The 16,057-nt window shown below is 46.9% G+C and overlaps 1 protein-coding gene across 4 annotated transcripts in view; it reads left to right on the plus strand.

The window, feature by feature from the left end:
- The window catches only part of LOC139273207 (uncharacterized), a 234,970-nt gene that overhangs the window by 170,785 nt on the left and 48,128 nt on the right, over positions 1–16,057 (plus strand). For all 4 annotated transcript variants that reach the window (XM_070889796.1, XM_070889799.1, XM_070889798.1 and 1 more), the window contains one exon: positions 5,668–5,902. In XM_070889796.1, coding sequence (XP_070745897.1) covers positions 5,668–5,902 — 235 coding nt within the window. The remainder of the gene's footprint in view (positions 1–5,667; positions 5,903–16,057) is intronic.

Raw genomic sequence — 16,057 nt, forward strand, 5'->3', positions numbered from 1 at the left:
CCAAATGAAGGGCGATCCTCCTCACCGTATGGTACCAACGAATGGCCTCATGAAGAATCTGCTCACTCCAGTGAAACCCACGGAGAAATCATATGATGATTTGTGCACGCTGGCTGGTCCGAGAGCATTTGAACCCGAAGGAAAGCGTTCTGATGGCGAGGTACCGGTTCTACACCTACAAAAGGTCTGAAGGCCAGGAAGTGACGAGTTATGTCGCTGAGCTAAGACACCTTGCGTCTTTGAAGGACATTTGGAGTACATGCTCAGAGACTTTTTCGTACTTAGCATTGGCCATGAAACCATACTTCGCAAACTTTTGACTGCAGAGACCCCAACCTTGAGTAAGGCCATAGTGATAGCCCAGGCGTTCATTGCCACCAATGACAATATGAAGCAAATCTCTCAGCACTCAAGTGCTGCTAAAAGTCCTGTGAACAAAGTGATGTTGTTTTCAATCGTAACGTACAGGGCAGGTCACACATACCTGCAGCTGCACGTCCGCAGATGACTCAGAGTCCACCGTCAAGGGTGATGAATGCAAGGCCATTAACATCTTGTTGGCGCTGCGGGGGTGATCATCATGCCGATTCAAAGAGTATGTTTGCAAGGGCTGTGGAACAATGGGACACCTCCAATGAGTGGGCAGGCGAGCTGCTAAGCCTGTTAAATCTGCAAACCACATGTTGCAGAAGAGGACAGATCCACGGAGGATCACGACGAACCAGAGCCTCAGATAGAGGAGGCAGATGTAAATAGGGTGCACACATTCACCACGAATTGTCCCCCGATAATGCTGAATGTTGAACTAAATGGAATCCGGTGTCAATGGAGCTGGACATGGGCGCGAGCCAGTCCATCATGGGCAAAAATACTTTCAAAAGGTTGTGGTGCAACAAGGCCTCAAGGCCAGTCTTAACTCCAGTTCGCACGAAACTAAAAACTTACACGAAAGAACTGATTCCTGTAATTGGCAGTGCTACCGTAAAGGTCTCCTACGATGGAGTGGTGCACAAGCTTACCACTCTGGGTGATACCGGGCGATGGTCCCACACTGCCCGGCAGGTGCTGGCTGGGAAAGATACGCTGCAACTGGGACGACGTCCGAGCGCTATCGTCCGCTGACGACACTTCGTATGCCCAGGTCTTAAACAAATTTCCTTCGCTGCTCGAACCAGGCATTGGGAAATTCCAAGGAGCAAAAGTGCAGATCCACCTAATCCCGGGGGCATGACCCATCCATCACAAGGCGAGAGCAGTACCATACATGATGAGAGAACGGGTAGAGATCGAGCTAGACCGGCTGCAAAGAGAGGGCATCATTTCACCGATTGAGTTCAGCGAGTGGGCCAGTCTTATTGTCCTCGTCCTCAAGTGAGATGGCACCGTCAGAATCTGTGGCGATTACAAAGTAACTATCAATTGTTTCTCCCTGCAGGACCAATACCCACTACCAAAGGCCGACGACCTCTTTGCAACGCTGGCGGGAGGAAAGACGTTCACAAAGCTGGATCTGACTTTAGCCTACATGATGCAGGAACTGGAGGAATCATCGAAGACCCTCACCTGCATCAACACACACAAGGGTCTTTTTGTTTATAACAGATGCCCGTTTGGAATCCAATCAACGGCAGCGATATTCCAGAGAAACATGGAAAGTTTACTGAAGTCAGTCCCGTACACCGTGGTCTTCCAGGACGACATCTTTCTCACAGGTCGGAATACAGTCGAGCACCTGCAGAACCTGGAGGAGATTCTTAGTTGACTCAACCGTGTGGGGCTCAGGTTAAAAAACTCGAAGTGCGTTTTCCTGGTGCCTGAAATGGAGTTCTTGGGAAGGAGGATTACGGTGAACGGCATCAGGCCCACCAACGCGAAGACGGAGGCAACCGAGAACGCACCGAGGCCACAGGATGTGGCGGAGCTGCGGTCGTTTCTGGGACTCTTGAACTACTTTGGTAACTTCTTACCGGGTCTTAGCACACTGCTAGAACCACGACATGTCTTACTACGAAAAGGGAGCGAATGGGTTTGGGGCAAAAGCCAAGAAAATGCCTTTGTAAAAGCGAGAAAATTGTTATGCTCAAACAAATTGCTTGTGTTGTATGATCCATGTAAGCGTTTGGTACTAGCATGTGATGCGTCATCATATGGCATTGGGTGTGTATTGCAACAAGCTAATGATTTCGGGAAACTGCATCCAGGAGTCTGTCTAAGGCTGAGAGAGCCTACAGCATGATTGAAAAAGAAGTGTTAGCTTGTGTCTATGGGGTAAAGAAAATGCATCCACACCTGTTTGGGCTAAAATTCAAATTGGAAACTGACCATAAGCCACTTATATCCCTGTTTTCCGAGAGTAAAGGGATAAATACCAACGCATCGGCCCGCATCCAGAAATGGGTGCTCACATTGTCCGCATACAACTACGCCATCCGCCACAGGCCAGGCACAGAAAACTGCGCCAATGCTCTCAGTAGGCTGCCATTGCCCACCACGGGGGTGGAAATGGCGCAGCCCGCAGATCTAGCCGTGGTTATGGAAGCATTTGAGAGTGAGCAATCACCCGGCAGATCAAAACCTGGACAAGCCAGGACCCCTTATTATCTCTAGTCAAAAGCTGTGTGCTTCATGGGAGCTGGTCCAGTGTCCCTGTGGAAATGCAGGAAGAGATAAAGCCGTTCCAGCGGCGCAAAGATGAAATGTCTATACAGGCAGACTGCCTTCTGTGGGGCAATCGAGTAGCGGTCCCCAACAAGGGCAGAGACACCTTCATCAATGACCTCCACAGGACCCACCCAGGCATCGTAATGATGAAAGCCACAGCCAGATCCCACGTGTGGTGGCCCAGTATCGATGTGGACTTAGAGTCCTGCGTTCACAGATGTAATACATGTTTGCAGTTTGCTGCTAAATTTATGGTCTTGGCTCCTCAAACCCGTGGTCTAGGGTATACATCGACTATGCAGGCCCATTTTTGGGTAAAATGTTCCTTGTAGTTGTAGATGCGTACTCTAAGTGGATTGAATGTGAGATAATGTCGGCTAGCACGTCCGCTGCCACTACTGAAAGCCTGTGGGCCATGTTTGCCACACATGGCTTACCCGATGTCCTGGTAAGCGACAACGGATCATGTTTTACCAGTGCTGAGTTCAAAGAATTCATGACCCGTAACGGAATCAAACATGTCACATCTGCCCCATTTAAACCAGCGTCCAATGGTCAGGCAGAGAGAGCAGTACAAATCATCAAGCAAGGCTTGAAGAGGATAACTAAAGCCACTGCAGACTTGCCTATCCCGAGTCCTGCTTAGCTACCGCATGAGACCCCACTCACTCACTGGGATCCCACCTGCTGAACTGCTCATGAAAAGAGCACTTAAGACAAGGCTCTCGTTAGTTCATCCTGATCTACATGAACAGGTAGAGAGCAGTCGGCTTCAACAAAGTGCATACCATGATAGCGCAAATGTGTCACGCGAGATTGAAATCAATGATCCTGTATTTGTATTAACTTATGGACAAGATCCCAAGTGGCTTCCCAGCACTGTCGTAGCCAAAGAGGGAAGCAGGGTGTTTCGGGTCAAACTTTCAAATGGACTCATTCACCGGAAACACTTGGACCAAATCAAACTCAGATTCACGGACTATCCTGAGCAACCCACCTTGGACCCTACCTTTTTTGATCCCCCAACATACACACCAGTGGCAACCGGCACCGCGGTTGACCACGAAGCAGAACCCATCATCCACAACAGCCCAGCAAGGCCCAACACACCAGGCAGCCCAGCAAGGCCAGCTGCACAGCAGCCCAGCGAGGGCCCAACAAATGATTCAACAGCACCAGCTTTCACACCGAGACGATCAACCAGGGCAAGAAGGGCCCCAGATTGACTCACATTGTAAATAGTTACACTATTGACTTTGTGGGGGAGTGTTGTTATATATGTGGACTTGTATTTACTCTGTACAGCCACCAGAGGGTTCATCCCCTGGAGTCCCAAGGGATCCCATAATCCCTTGGAAGCACAGGTATTTAAGGAGACTTCACAGGTTGGAGAGGCAGTCTGGAGACCTGCAATAAAAGACTAAGGTCACACTTTACTTTGAGCTCACAGTGTTCAATCTGATTCTTTCTCCATACACAACAATAACTTTCAGCAATTTCTAACTGTTTGGGGTTGTAGTGCTGCTCCAGCTTTGTTAAAATCTCTTTAAGCATTGTGTCCTTTGGCTTGTCAGGCACAAGCAGATTTATCAACGTTTCATACAATTCCGGACCCGCTTCTGATAAGAAAATCGCTCTCTTACGTTCCAACACCGCAAGATTCTGCTCAGCATTGTCTGGAACTTCGATTATATTATTTGCAGTGAAATACATTTCCAGCCGATCCACATAAGCCTTAAACCTTTCCTGGTTGCGTTTATATTCACCTAAGTGTCCCATTACTGCTATGGGTGCCGCCATTTTAAACTCTGCAGTAACTAGTGTGCTCGTTTTTTACCTCGAATTTTGTAGCTATTTCCAAAGACAGAGAGTTTTCAATGTCTCTCTGTCGGCTGGCTGAATCTTTCACCAACAAAAATCATCCAAAAAATCCCATCTCGTCGTTAAATGTGGTATATTCACAGAGCACAGCACACAGCTTTTTAACATGGCAGGCAGCTCTCAGAAGTCTCCGGAACCTCCTGCTTCTGTTTAATATTAACTCTATAGTTGCAGTACACAATACGTCCACATCCACAATGTGAAGCTACACACATTACAAGCTTACAGACATTACACTAACCCACCAGCATATCCTTCTAATCCTTCCTCCCTTGTGCGTTTATCTAGCTTCCTCTTGAATGCATCTATGCTAGTCACCTCAACTACTCCCTGTGTTTGCGTGTTCCACATTCTAACTGCTCTCTCGATAAAGAAGTTTCTCCTGAATTCTCTATTGAAGCTCTCTTATGTGGTGACTCATGCTAAAATGCAGGGGGGTAATTGAAAAAAGACTCTGCAGTTCCCTTGGTTCTTAAATGCTATACCAAAAAATAACCACTCTGTATGCTGTGTAATTCTAACTAAAAGCAAATAAAAGGTGCACTCAGTATCATTCTGCAGCATCCATAAACAATTCATCAACTATTATTTGCTGGATTCTTAGATTTAATGCAGGGGGTGGGGATAGAAAATCAATGTTAGTAGCATGCAGTTTAATTCAATAAATGTAACTGCCTTGGTTAACCGGACGAATAGATTCATCAAAACTTGACCTGCTGACTTTCTGAACAATATCCAGAAACGTTTGATTTGTCAATTGCCAATGGCATTTCTCTTCAACTAGGTTGCATATTCAACATAACCAGTGACTCAATTGTAATTTTGTTTAGTAAATAGGTTGAGTTTACAAATTGATTAAATTAACAGATCTATCGCCATATATTCTACCGCTTCTCTGTTTTAAAAAAAAAAGAGGAGCTTGGCAAATGATGGATTATATTTTGCGTAGCTGTTTAGTCTATTTTTTTTTTAATTAATTTATTGATTCTTTTTCCCTCTCCCTCCCAATTTTACTCGTGGATGCCATTGCACTATTGCATGAAATAATGAAAGAAAATGGTGTGAGAGAAATACAAGCATTAAATAATAAAAAGACAGGCATTACTAAGCTTTTACTTTTTTTAGGACAGAAATGGTGGCGAGAATGGAAAATAGACGAGAACCAAAAGGCTCAGCATCAGCAACAGCACCAACAGCAGCAGCACTCAGGAGTGAAAGGTGAACCCCCGCCAGCTCCTGCTATTGTAAGAGGTGGAACAGTCAAAGGCAAACGCACTACCACAAAAGGAACTACAATACCCACTTCAAAAAACATTACCTCACACCGTGGTAAAGGGAGTGAAGCTTCCAGAGGTGCCAGGTAATCAGCCCTTATATTTAAAAAAAACATATAGACGGGAGATGAGAATTCATTTCTCTATCGTTCTATCTCATTTTAAAATATTATTTAACGGGAACTAGTGCTACTTCCAACCAAAACACAACACAATAGCATTATGAGCAGGATTTACAATTCTAACCTTTCATTTTAATCTGTTTAGGAACCAATAATGATACGCTCTCCTGCAGTCACCCAGCCATATTCTAGACATACCTTGAAGCAGAAATTACCGCAGTGATTCAGCATTTCCATTCTATACTGATGACAAGGAGAATCGCTAGCTCTTTTAAGATGCTTTTTATCTTTCGTGACATCAAGTTAATGTCGATATAAGACTCACTTCCTGTATTAGGGGCCCCATGCCGGCCTGATTCTGCAGTTCTTTTTCCCCATTGTCAGTTGTCATTTCCTGCATGTAAAATTGAAAACATTCCTTTGCTTTCTCAATAGTTTATTTCTGTCACACAGTTCAAGGTGGAGTCATAGGGGGCAAAATTGCCCCTTGTTATAGCCCCGTTAGCACCTCCGGGGGGCAAGACAATTTTCACCAGGGGAGGCAGACACTACCAAGAAATTGCCCAGGAGGTTGTGGAGGCATTGCCTTGGCAGCACCATGGCCCACGGTTAGTGACCCAGACCGTTGCGCAACCGGCGATGATGTCATGGCCGTGCGCAGCGACCTTCACCGCCCCGCGCCAACCCCTTAATCCCTCACGGGTCGTGAAGCTGGCAGACATCCGCTCTTAGGGCAATGATTAAAGGGGAGGGCGCCAGTGCCCCAGGCCGCCATCTTTCTTTGTTGGCCGACTCTCGGTTGAGGCCGCCATTGTGCAGCCTGGCAATCTGTCTTGGGTTCCGGGCTGCTGGCCTGGTCACCGCTGCCCTGGTGGCTCAGTGGTGGCCATCAGAGGCTATGCAGAGTGCACAACGGCCCGCCCCTTTAATCGAATGGGTGGGGTGCTAAAGCGCGTTAGCACTATGCAGAGAATCCAAGTAGCGCTGAACATTTTGTCTCCATAGCGCCCCGGGACCTGCCCCCAAAGGAAGTGGAGTGCCAGAGATTGTGCATTGCCTTTGTTATGTTTAGAATAACTTTGACTGTACATCTTAAGCTCAAACTGTTGTGACCTTGCTCTCTTTATTGTAACTCCAGAGTGAGGAGGCAGCATGGTAGATTGCCTTTTATACCTGCTTGCCCAGGTTGTGTAGGTGACCCTTGGGTCTCCCACAGGTGCGCCCCCTGGTGGCATGTCTTACACATTGGTAATGTTTATATACATAACAGTCTTACCATTGTTTTACCAGTATTTCTTGTCCTGAACAATAAGATGATTTTGTATATTTGCTATGGCTTACAATCCTGTTCAAAGTGTTCCATGTTTTCACAGCCTATAGATTGTTCGAAGTGCATGTCATCTAAGCATGACATGGCCTCTTGCCCCATTTGCTTTGTTCTGTTTTTTTTTAAATCAGAGTTTGCATGAATGAGTGAAGTTTATTATGTGGTGTTCACCCAGAAATACACAGCCATTATCATATGAGATTTATCTTACTTTTGAGTGACTCCAAAATGTATCCTAAGTACAAAGTCAAGTTATATCAGGGCTGATGTTGTGAGTTTTGCAATATTCCTTGTCAAAAGCTCCCTTGGAAGCAGGCTCTTACATTCTAGTTGATGAAAGAGACTTGGAACTCTAATCCGACTTGCTTCTCCCTAACCTTACTTGGAAAACTGTCCTCCCGGTAGCTCTGATTTTGGCTGTCTAAAAATTGGATATAGCCACAAAACGAGCAGTGTCATGGCCCACGCTGTTAAGCTGTGCCAGGTCAAAATGGTTTAGGTAGCACGCAAGATTTGTGCTCAGTCCTCATTAACATGATTATAGTCTTGATCTGAGTGCTAAAACCGCTGCTTTGGCATTCGGCTCAACTGGTGGGTCCAGTCTAATTCCCAGTCATGTTTGATACAGGCTTTATTCAGGACTTAAAGTGGAGTTGCATTGATGCTACAGCACCTCATTGTCAATCCAGTTCCAACTTCACCTGGAAGCAGAGGGTAGTGGAAGCAGATGACTGAGCCTCAGCACAGGGAGAGAGCCCGTAGATTCTCAGACGTGGCTCTTGAGGCACTGAATGTGGCCATGGAGAGGAGGCGGTCTGTCCTCTTCCCACAGACTGGCAGGAAGCCCTTAACCCATACATCCTGAAGGCTCTGGCAGGAGATAGCCGACTATGTGACGGTCAGCACTGTGGTCCCCAGGTTGGTAATTCAGTGCGGCAAGAAGTTTAATGACCACACACAGCAGGTCAAGGTTTCAGCAAATGCCACATCCCACCATCTGCACCACAAGACTCACATACTGCTTAATGCAACACACCCCCAGCATTCACCTACCAACAATCTCTACCTATCACCATTCAGACCTCACAATCATAGCTTTATTTAACCCTCACAATCTTACCTCTGCTGCAACATTCACACCCACATCTCACACCTTACACACACTGACAGCTATTCAACTATGGCAGGCACATCACTCAAACCACACTCACGCACTTCCCTTCCTCTTGCGGGACAAGTTTCTGCATAATAAGAGGGAGCACCGACAGACAGGAGATACAAGCTGCCATCCAGGACTTCAGCCAACTGGAGGAGTGCGTACTTCAGATCATTGGGCGGCAGATCGTGGAGGCCATGACAACAGGCAAGGTTGAAGCCCTTGTGGACAACAATGGTATCCTCATCTTAATCCTTCTTCTCACATACCACTTACCTCTCATTCTACAATCTCTTCTCATTTTCAAGTTGCTGATGGTGTATACAAGCATATCTTGCTTTTCCTCCACCCCATTTCCTCACCATAACCCGACTCGTGTGACTTTCTGCTTTCAGCTAATCAAGAACAAACACCAGATCAGCCTATTCCCAAGGCGTTGGAGGAGAGCGAGTGGGACGAAGAAGAAGAAGACACAGCGTCACTACATCTGTCACTCACAGACACCAGCTCAGAAACTGGCACTGCATGTACTTTAGAGGCTAGTGTAGAAGCAGAATCTGCCCAGGGTGGGGCACTGGGCATGAGTGGGCTGCAGCAAGGCTGGGGGAAAGGGTAGCTTGGGGGCCAGCTCCCTGGAGGGTTACTGCTGTACAGGCCTCAGATAAGGACCATGATGGGGCGGCCTTCAGAGGAAGGGTGATGGGTATGCACACCGAATTCCTACATGCAATGGCAAGCCTGCCAGTGAACTTCTTGGCAATGTCAAGGAGCATGGAGGAGTCCACCTCCAACATTGCAGGGGGTTTGCGCAGCATTTGGAGCCCAGGATTTCCAGCCTGGAAATTATGGAAAACATCCAAAGAGACCGTGCCATACATGATGCTACGTGCGATGGGTGATGTCGCAGCTGCCATTGCAGCACAAATGGAAGCAATCCAACATCTTAGTGCTGCAGTGGAAGTGCAGACGGCTCTTTTGCAGTCTCAGCTTTCTGCCACCCAAGCTCAGACTGCTGCTGTTATGCCTTGAATAAAAAAGCTGACCAGATACTGTGAGCTCAAAGTAAGGTGTGACCGTAGTCCTTTATTACAGGTCTCCAGAGTGCCTCTCCAGCCTTGAGGCCTCCTTATGTACAGGTGCTCCCAAGGGATTGTGGGATCCCTTGGGACTTCAGGGGATGAACCCTTTGGTGGTTAAACAAGGTATTTACAGGTTTACATATATAGCAACTGACATCGTGGCTGCGTTTACGGCTGTCAACCGGGGCTTGCAGGGTGTTGCAGCAGGCCAGCAATCTGTGCTAAGAATGTTGAGGCGCCGTGGGAGTGGCAGTGGGTCCGTGGAGCAGAAACCTGCTGTCCTCGCTCAGGGTGACAGCATTCCTGTTCCCACCACTGCCACACCGCGATTGCCCTTGCCGCTGCCTGTCAGCTGCCACCGATGCCGAGGTGGTATAGTCCTACAGCCGGGCCTTCTAGGTACGGAGTTGCACGATGTCATCCTGCAAGGCCATCTGAAGTCTCCCCCATGGAAACACAGCAGCCTTCCAACAGCCATGCTGCAGCCACTGGGGGAGCACTTCATAGAAGCACGAGGACAGGAAAGGGCACCCGAACAAAAGGCACTGAGGAATTGCACAAGAGTGAATAGTTCATATTGTAAGTGTAAATATGTGTGAATTGATTTTGAATACATGCATTAATTTTGTTTGGAAACTTTTGTGATGGCTCTCATTTCAGCTTTGTGCCCAGGAGTACACTGTGATATTCTGTGAGAGAGGGATGGTATGGTCGGGTTGTGGTGAACAGCAGGGATCTGGGGTATCATTCATTGGAATCGGAGTCTGATGAAGTGTTCACAAACAGCCCATCTGGAAGGGGGATTGGCTGCCTGCCTCCTCCCTCCCTCCTTGTCCTCTTCCTCATCTTCCTCTTCCTCCTGCTCCTCCTCCTCTTCTCTGCCCGTCCTCCTCCTGAGGTGGTCCTGTAATTCCTGGTGGCAACGTCTGCACCCTCATGATGGCCAAGTAGTGAAGCATGCTGCAAACCATCATGAAATGGGACACCCTCTCCACCGAGTACTGGAGGGCTCCTCCCGTGTGGTCAAGGCAGTGGAACCATTGCTTCAGTAAGCCGATGGTCTGCTCGATGATGGTCCTGGTGGAAGCATGGCTCTCATTATAGGAGTGCTGGGCACAGGTGGTGGGGTTGCAGGGGTGAGTCATGAGCCAAGTGCAGAGTGGATAGCCCCTGTCTCTGAGCAGCCAGCCTTAAGTTGCATGTGGTGGTTGGAAGATTGCTGGAACACTGGACTAACGCAGGATGAAGGCATCAATGAATGCTGCCAGGATAGCGGGCATTGTGTTGTATAACTGAATAGACCAAATACTGTAAACTCTGAACAGGTACAAACCTGGCTCTACTTTATTAGGGCCCAAACTGATTACATTACAAGATGGCTGGCCTTTTATACCTGGGCCACACACACACGTGCGCACAGCCCAATGACCTCCGACAGTGACGCCATCTGGTGGTTAGTAAACCCAGGCATACATACATGACAATATCTCCCTTTAAGATATTAGTAACGGTCTTTTTACAAATTGAGACGGCCCGGGGCTTTCCGCTCCCCAGTTGAATGTCTCAGTTCAACTCCAGCCTTGGGCGAGTGTTCTGAGTCTGTTATGACTGGGGGCTGGGTAGCCGATCTGATGGGAGTGGCAATGACCACGTCAGGGATTGAAAGTCCAGATTCATTGACCATGTCAGTGATTGAAAGTCCAGATTCATTGATGACAGCGGAGTCCTCTAATGACTGAGGGTAGGTTGGTTGGTCACTGATTGTGTCTTCCTCAGTCTGTTCTGGTTCATCCGTGTGCCGCAGCTTTATCTGATCAACATGTTTCCTGCACATCTGCCCATTCTTGAGCTTAACAATAAACACTCTGTTACCCTCCTTGGCCATAACAGTACCAGTGATCCATTTGGGACCTTGACCATAATTCAGTACATACACAGGATCATTGATAGAAATGTCGCGTGACACAGTAGCACGATCATGATACCCTTGCTGACTTTGACGTCTGTATTCAACATGATTATTAAAGTCAGGATGGAAGTCAAGAGACTTCTCTTCATCAATAGTTCAGCAGGCAAGACCCCGGTAAGCATATGGGGTCTTGTCCTGTAACTAATCAGTATGCGTGACAAGCGAGTTTGCAGTGAACCTTGAGTTACACGTTTCATACTCTGCTTGATGGTTTGGACCGCACCTCTGCTTGTCCATTGGATGCAGGTTTGAATGGTGCTGACCTCACATGTTTGATACCATTGAGTTTCATGAACTCTTGAAACTTCACACTGGTGAAGCAAGATCCGTTGTCGCTTACAACGATGTCAGGCAGACCATGCGTAGCAAACACGACACGACACAATGGCAGACATTTAGAGACCGCATGGATGAATTACAACAATTGTACATTCCTGTCTGGCGTAAAAATAAAAAAAGGAAGGTGGCTCAACCGTGGCTATCTAGGGAAATCAGGGATAGTATTAAAGCCAAGGAAATGGCATACACATTGGCCAGAAATAGCAGCGAACCTGGGGACTGGGAGAAATTTAGAACTCAGCAGAGAAGGACAAAGGGTTTGATTAGGGCAGGGAAAATGGAGTACGAGAAGAAGCTTGCAGGGAACATTAAGGCGGATTGCAAAAGTTTCTATAGGTATGTAAAGAGAAAAAGGTTAGTAAAGACAAACGTAGGTCCCCTGCAGTCAGAATCAGGGGAAGTCATAACGGGGAACAAAGAAATGGCAGACCAATTGAACAAGTACTTTGGTTCAATATTCACTAAGGAGGACACAAACAATCTTCCGGATATAAAAGTGGTCAGAGGGTCTAGTAAGGAGGAGGAACTGAGGGAAATCTTTATTAGTCGGGAAATTGTGTTGGGGAAATTGATGGGATTGAAGGCCGATAAATCCCCAGGGCCTGATGGACTGCATCCCAGAGTACTTAAGGAGGTGGCCTTGGAAATAGCGGATGCATTGACAGTCATTTTCCAACATTCCATTGACTCTGGATCAGTTCCTATCGAGTGGAGGGTAGCCAATGTAACCCCACTTTTTAAAAAAGGAGGGAGAGAGAAAGCAGGGAATTATAGACCGGTCAGCCTGACCTCAGTAGTGGGTAAAATGATGGAATCAATTATTAAGGATGTCATAGCAGCGCATTTGGAAAATGGTGACATGATAGGTCCAAGTCAGCATGGATTTGTGAAAGGGAGATCATGCTTGACAAATCTTCTGGAATTTTTTGAGGATGTTTCCAATAAAGTGGACAAAGGAGTACCAGTTGATGTGGTATATTTGGACTTTCAGAAAGCTTTCAACAAGGTCTCACACAGGAGATTAATGTGCAAAGTTAAAGCACATGGGATTGGGGGTAGTGTGCTGACGTGGATTGAGAACTGGTTGTCAGACAGGAAGCAAAGAGTAGGAGTAAATGGGTACTTTTCGGAATGGCAGGCAGTGACTAGTGGGGTCCCGCAGGGTTCTGTGCTGGGGCCCCAGCTGTTTACATTGTACATTAATGATTTAGACGAGGGGATTAATTGTAGTATCTCCAAATTTGCGGATGACACTAAGTTGGATGGCAGTGTGAGCTGCGAGGAGGATGCTATTAGGCTACAGAGTGACTTGGATAGGTTAGGTGAGTGGGCAAATGCGTGGCAGATGAAGTATAATGTGGATAAATGTGAGGTTATCCACTTTGGTGGTAAAAACAGAGAGACAGACTATTATCTGATTGGTGACAGATTAGGAAAAGGGAAGGTGCAACGAGACCTGGGTGTCATGGTACATCAGTTATTGAAGGTTGGCATGCAGGTACAGCAGGCGGTTAAGAAAGCAAATGGCATGTTGGCCTTCATTGCGAGGGGATTTGAGTACAGGGGCAGGGAGGTGTTGCTACAGTTGTACAGGGCCTTGGTGAGGCCACACCTGGAGTATTGTGTACAGTTTTGGTCTCCTAACTTGAGGAAGGACATTCTTGCTATTGAGGGAGTGCAGCGAAGATTCACCAGACTGATTCCCGGGATGGTGGGACTGACCTATCAAGAAAGACTAGATCAACTGGGCTTGTATTCACTGGAGTTCAGAAGAGTGAGAGGGGATCTCATAGAAACGTTTAAAATTCTGACGGGTTTGGACAGGTTGGATGCAGGAAGAATGTTCCCAATGTTGGGGAAGTCCAGAACCAGGGGTCACAGTCTAAGGATAAGGGGTAAGCCATTTAGGACCGAGATAAGGAGAAACTTCTTCACCCAGAGAGTGGTGAACCTGTGGAATTCTCTACCACAGGAAGTAGTTGAGGCCAATTCACTAAATATATTCAAAAGGGAGTTAGATGAAGTTCTTACTACTCGGGGGATCAAGGGGTATGGCGTGAAAGCAGGAAGGGGGTACTGAAGTTTCATGTTCAGCCATGAACTCATTGAATGGCGGTGCAGGCTAGAAGGGCTGAATGGCCTGCTCCTGCACCTATTTTCTATGTTTCTATGTTTCTATGAAGGCTCTCAATGGTAGGTGTGGATGTGCTGGATGACATGATTGTACACTCTATCCACTTGGAATAAGCATCCACCACAACTAAGAACATCTTTTCCAGGAAGGGACCTGCAAAGTCGATGTGGATCCTGGACCATGGTTTAGATGGCCACGACCACAGACTCAGCGGCGATTCCGCTGGTGCTTTACCAAGCTTCATGCAAGTGTTGCACTGATGCACACACAATTCCAGATCACAGTCAATACCAGGCCACCATACGTGAGACCTGGCAATGGCTTTCATCATGACAATACCGGGATGCATGCTATGTAGATCATGCACAAATTTCTCTCTGTCTTTCTTGGACATAACAACACGATTACCCCACAGTATACAATCTGATTGAATGGATTTGTCTTTGCAACGGATGTAAGGTTTGGTCTCCTCACAAATTTGCTTGGGTATGGCAGACCAATCACCACTAAGGATACAGCGTTTCACAACCGATAATATCGGGTCCTGGCTGATCCAGGTCTTAACTTGTTGGGCCATGACAGAGGTTCCTTCACTTTCAAAAGCATCCATGACTAACAGTAGGTCTGCTGGTTGTGGCGTTTCCACCTCTGGTGTGGGCAATGGCAGATAGCTCAATGCACGGCACAATTCTCAGTGCCAGGTCTATGGCGAATGACATAATCATAGGCAGATACTGTCAGCGCCCACCTCTGGATGCAGAACAATGCATCGGTATTGATACCGTTGTTTTCCGAAAACAATGAAATAAGTGGCTTGTGATCTGTTTCCAGTTCAAACCGAAGACCAAACAGGTACTGATGCATCTTTTTAACCCCATACACACAGGCTAGTGCTTCTTTCTCTACAATGCTGTAGGCTCTTTCCGCCTTTGACAAACTTTTTGAAGCATATGCAACAGGTTATAATTTTCCCGACACACAACCAACTCCATATGACAAAGCATCACAGGCCAATACTAGACGCTTACACAGATCATAATGTACCAACAGCTTGTTAGAGCAAAGCAGATTAGTAGCTTTCTCAAAAGCTCTATCTTGAGATCCACCCCAAACCCAGTTGTCGCCTTTTCTTAACAGCATGTGCAGTGACTCCAATAAGGTGCTCAATCTAGGTAAGAAATTACTGAAGTAGTTGAGTAGACCAAGGAACAAACACATCTGAGGCTTGGGTGCATTTTTGATGGCCTTGGTTTTCGTGTCCGTAGACTTGATACCGTTAGCAGCAATTTTCCTCCCCAGGAATTCCGGTGTCATGAAGATGCACTTCCAGGATTTCAGTCTGAGTCCCACTTTGTTCAGATGATGTAAAACCTCTTCCAGATTGTTCAGATGTTCGGCGGAGTCATGACCTGTGACCAGTATGTCATCTTGGAACACGATGGTTCTGGGGACGGACTTCAGTAGACTCTCCATGTTCTTCTGAAATATGGCTGCAGCCGAGCGAATTCCAAAAGGGCACCTGATGTAGATATACAGTCCTTTATGAGTGTTGATGCACGTAAGTTTCTTTGAAGTGTCAACCAGCTCCTGTGTCATGTAGGCTGACATTAGATCCAGTTTTGTGAACGATTTCCCTCCAGCTAGCGTTGCAAACAGGTCATCAACCTTTGATAACCTTTCGTAACCTTATAGTCTCCACGAATTCTGACAGTGCCATCATTTTTCAACACGGGAACAATGAGGCTGGCCCATTCGTTAAATTCAACCGGTGATATGATCCCTTTATGCTGGAGTCTGTCCAGTTCGATTTCAACTTTCTCCCTCATCATGTACAGAACTGCCCGAGCTTTATGATGGATGGGTCTTGCATCTGAGTCCATGTGGATCTGCAACTTGGCTCCCGGGAAATTGCCGATGCCTGGTTCAAACAGCGAGGGGAACTTGCTCAGCACTTGAGCACATGGAGTATCCTCCTCCAACAGCTTTGATCTCGTTCCAGTTCCATTTGATTTTTTCTCACCAGTTCCTGCCGAACAGTGTTGGACCATTGCCTGGAACAATCCATAACAGTAAATCATGAACCATACCATCATATGACACCTTGATTATTGCACT

This window comes from Pristiophorus japonicus, chromosome 9, assembly GCF_044704955.1.
Source record: "Pristiophorus japonicus isolate sPriJap1 chromosome 9, sPriJap1.hap1, whole genome shotgun sequence".
NCBI lineage: Eukaryota > Metazoa > Chordata > Chondrichthyes > Pristiophoridae > Pristiophorus > Pristiophorus japonicus.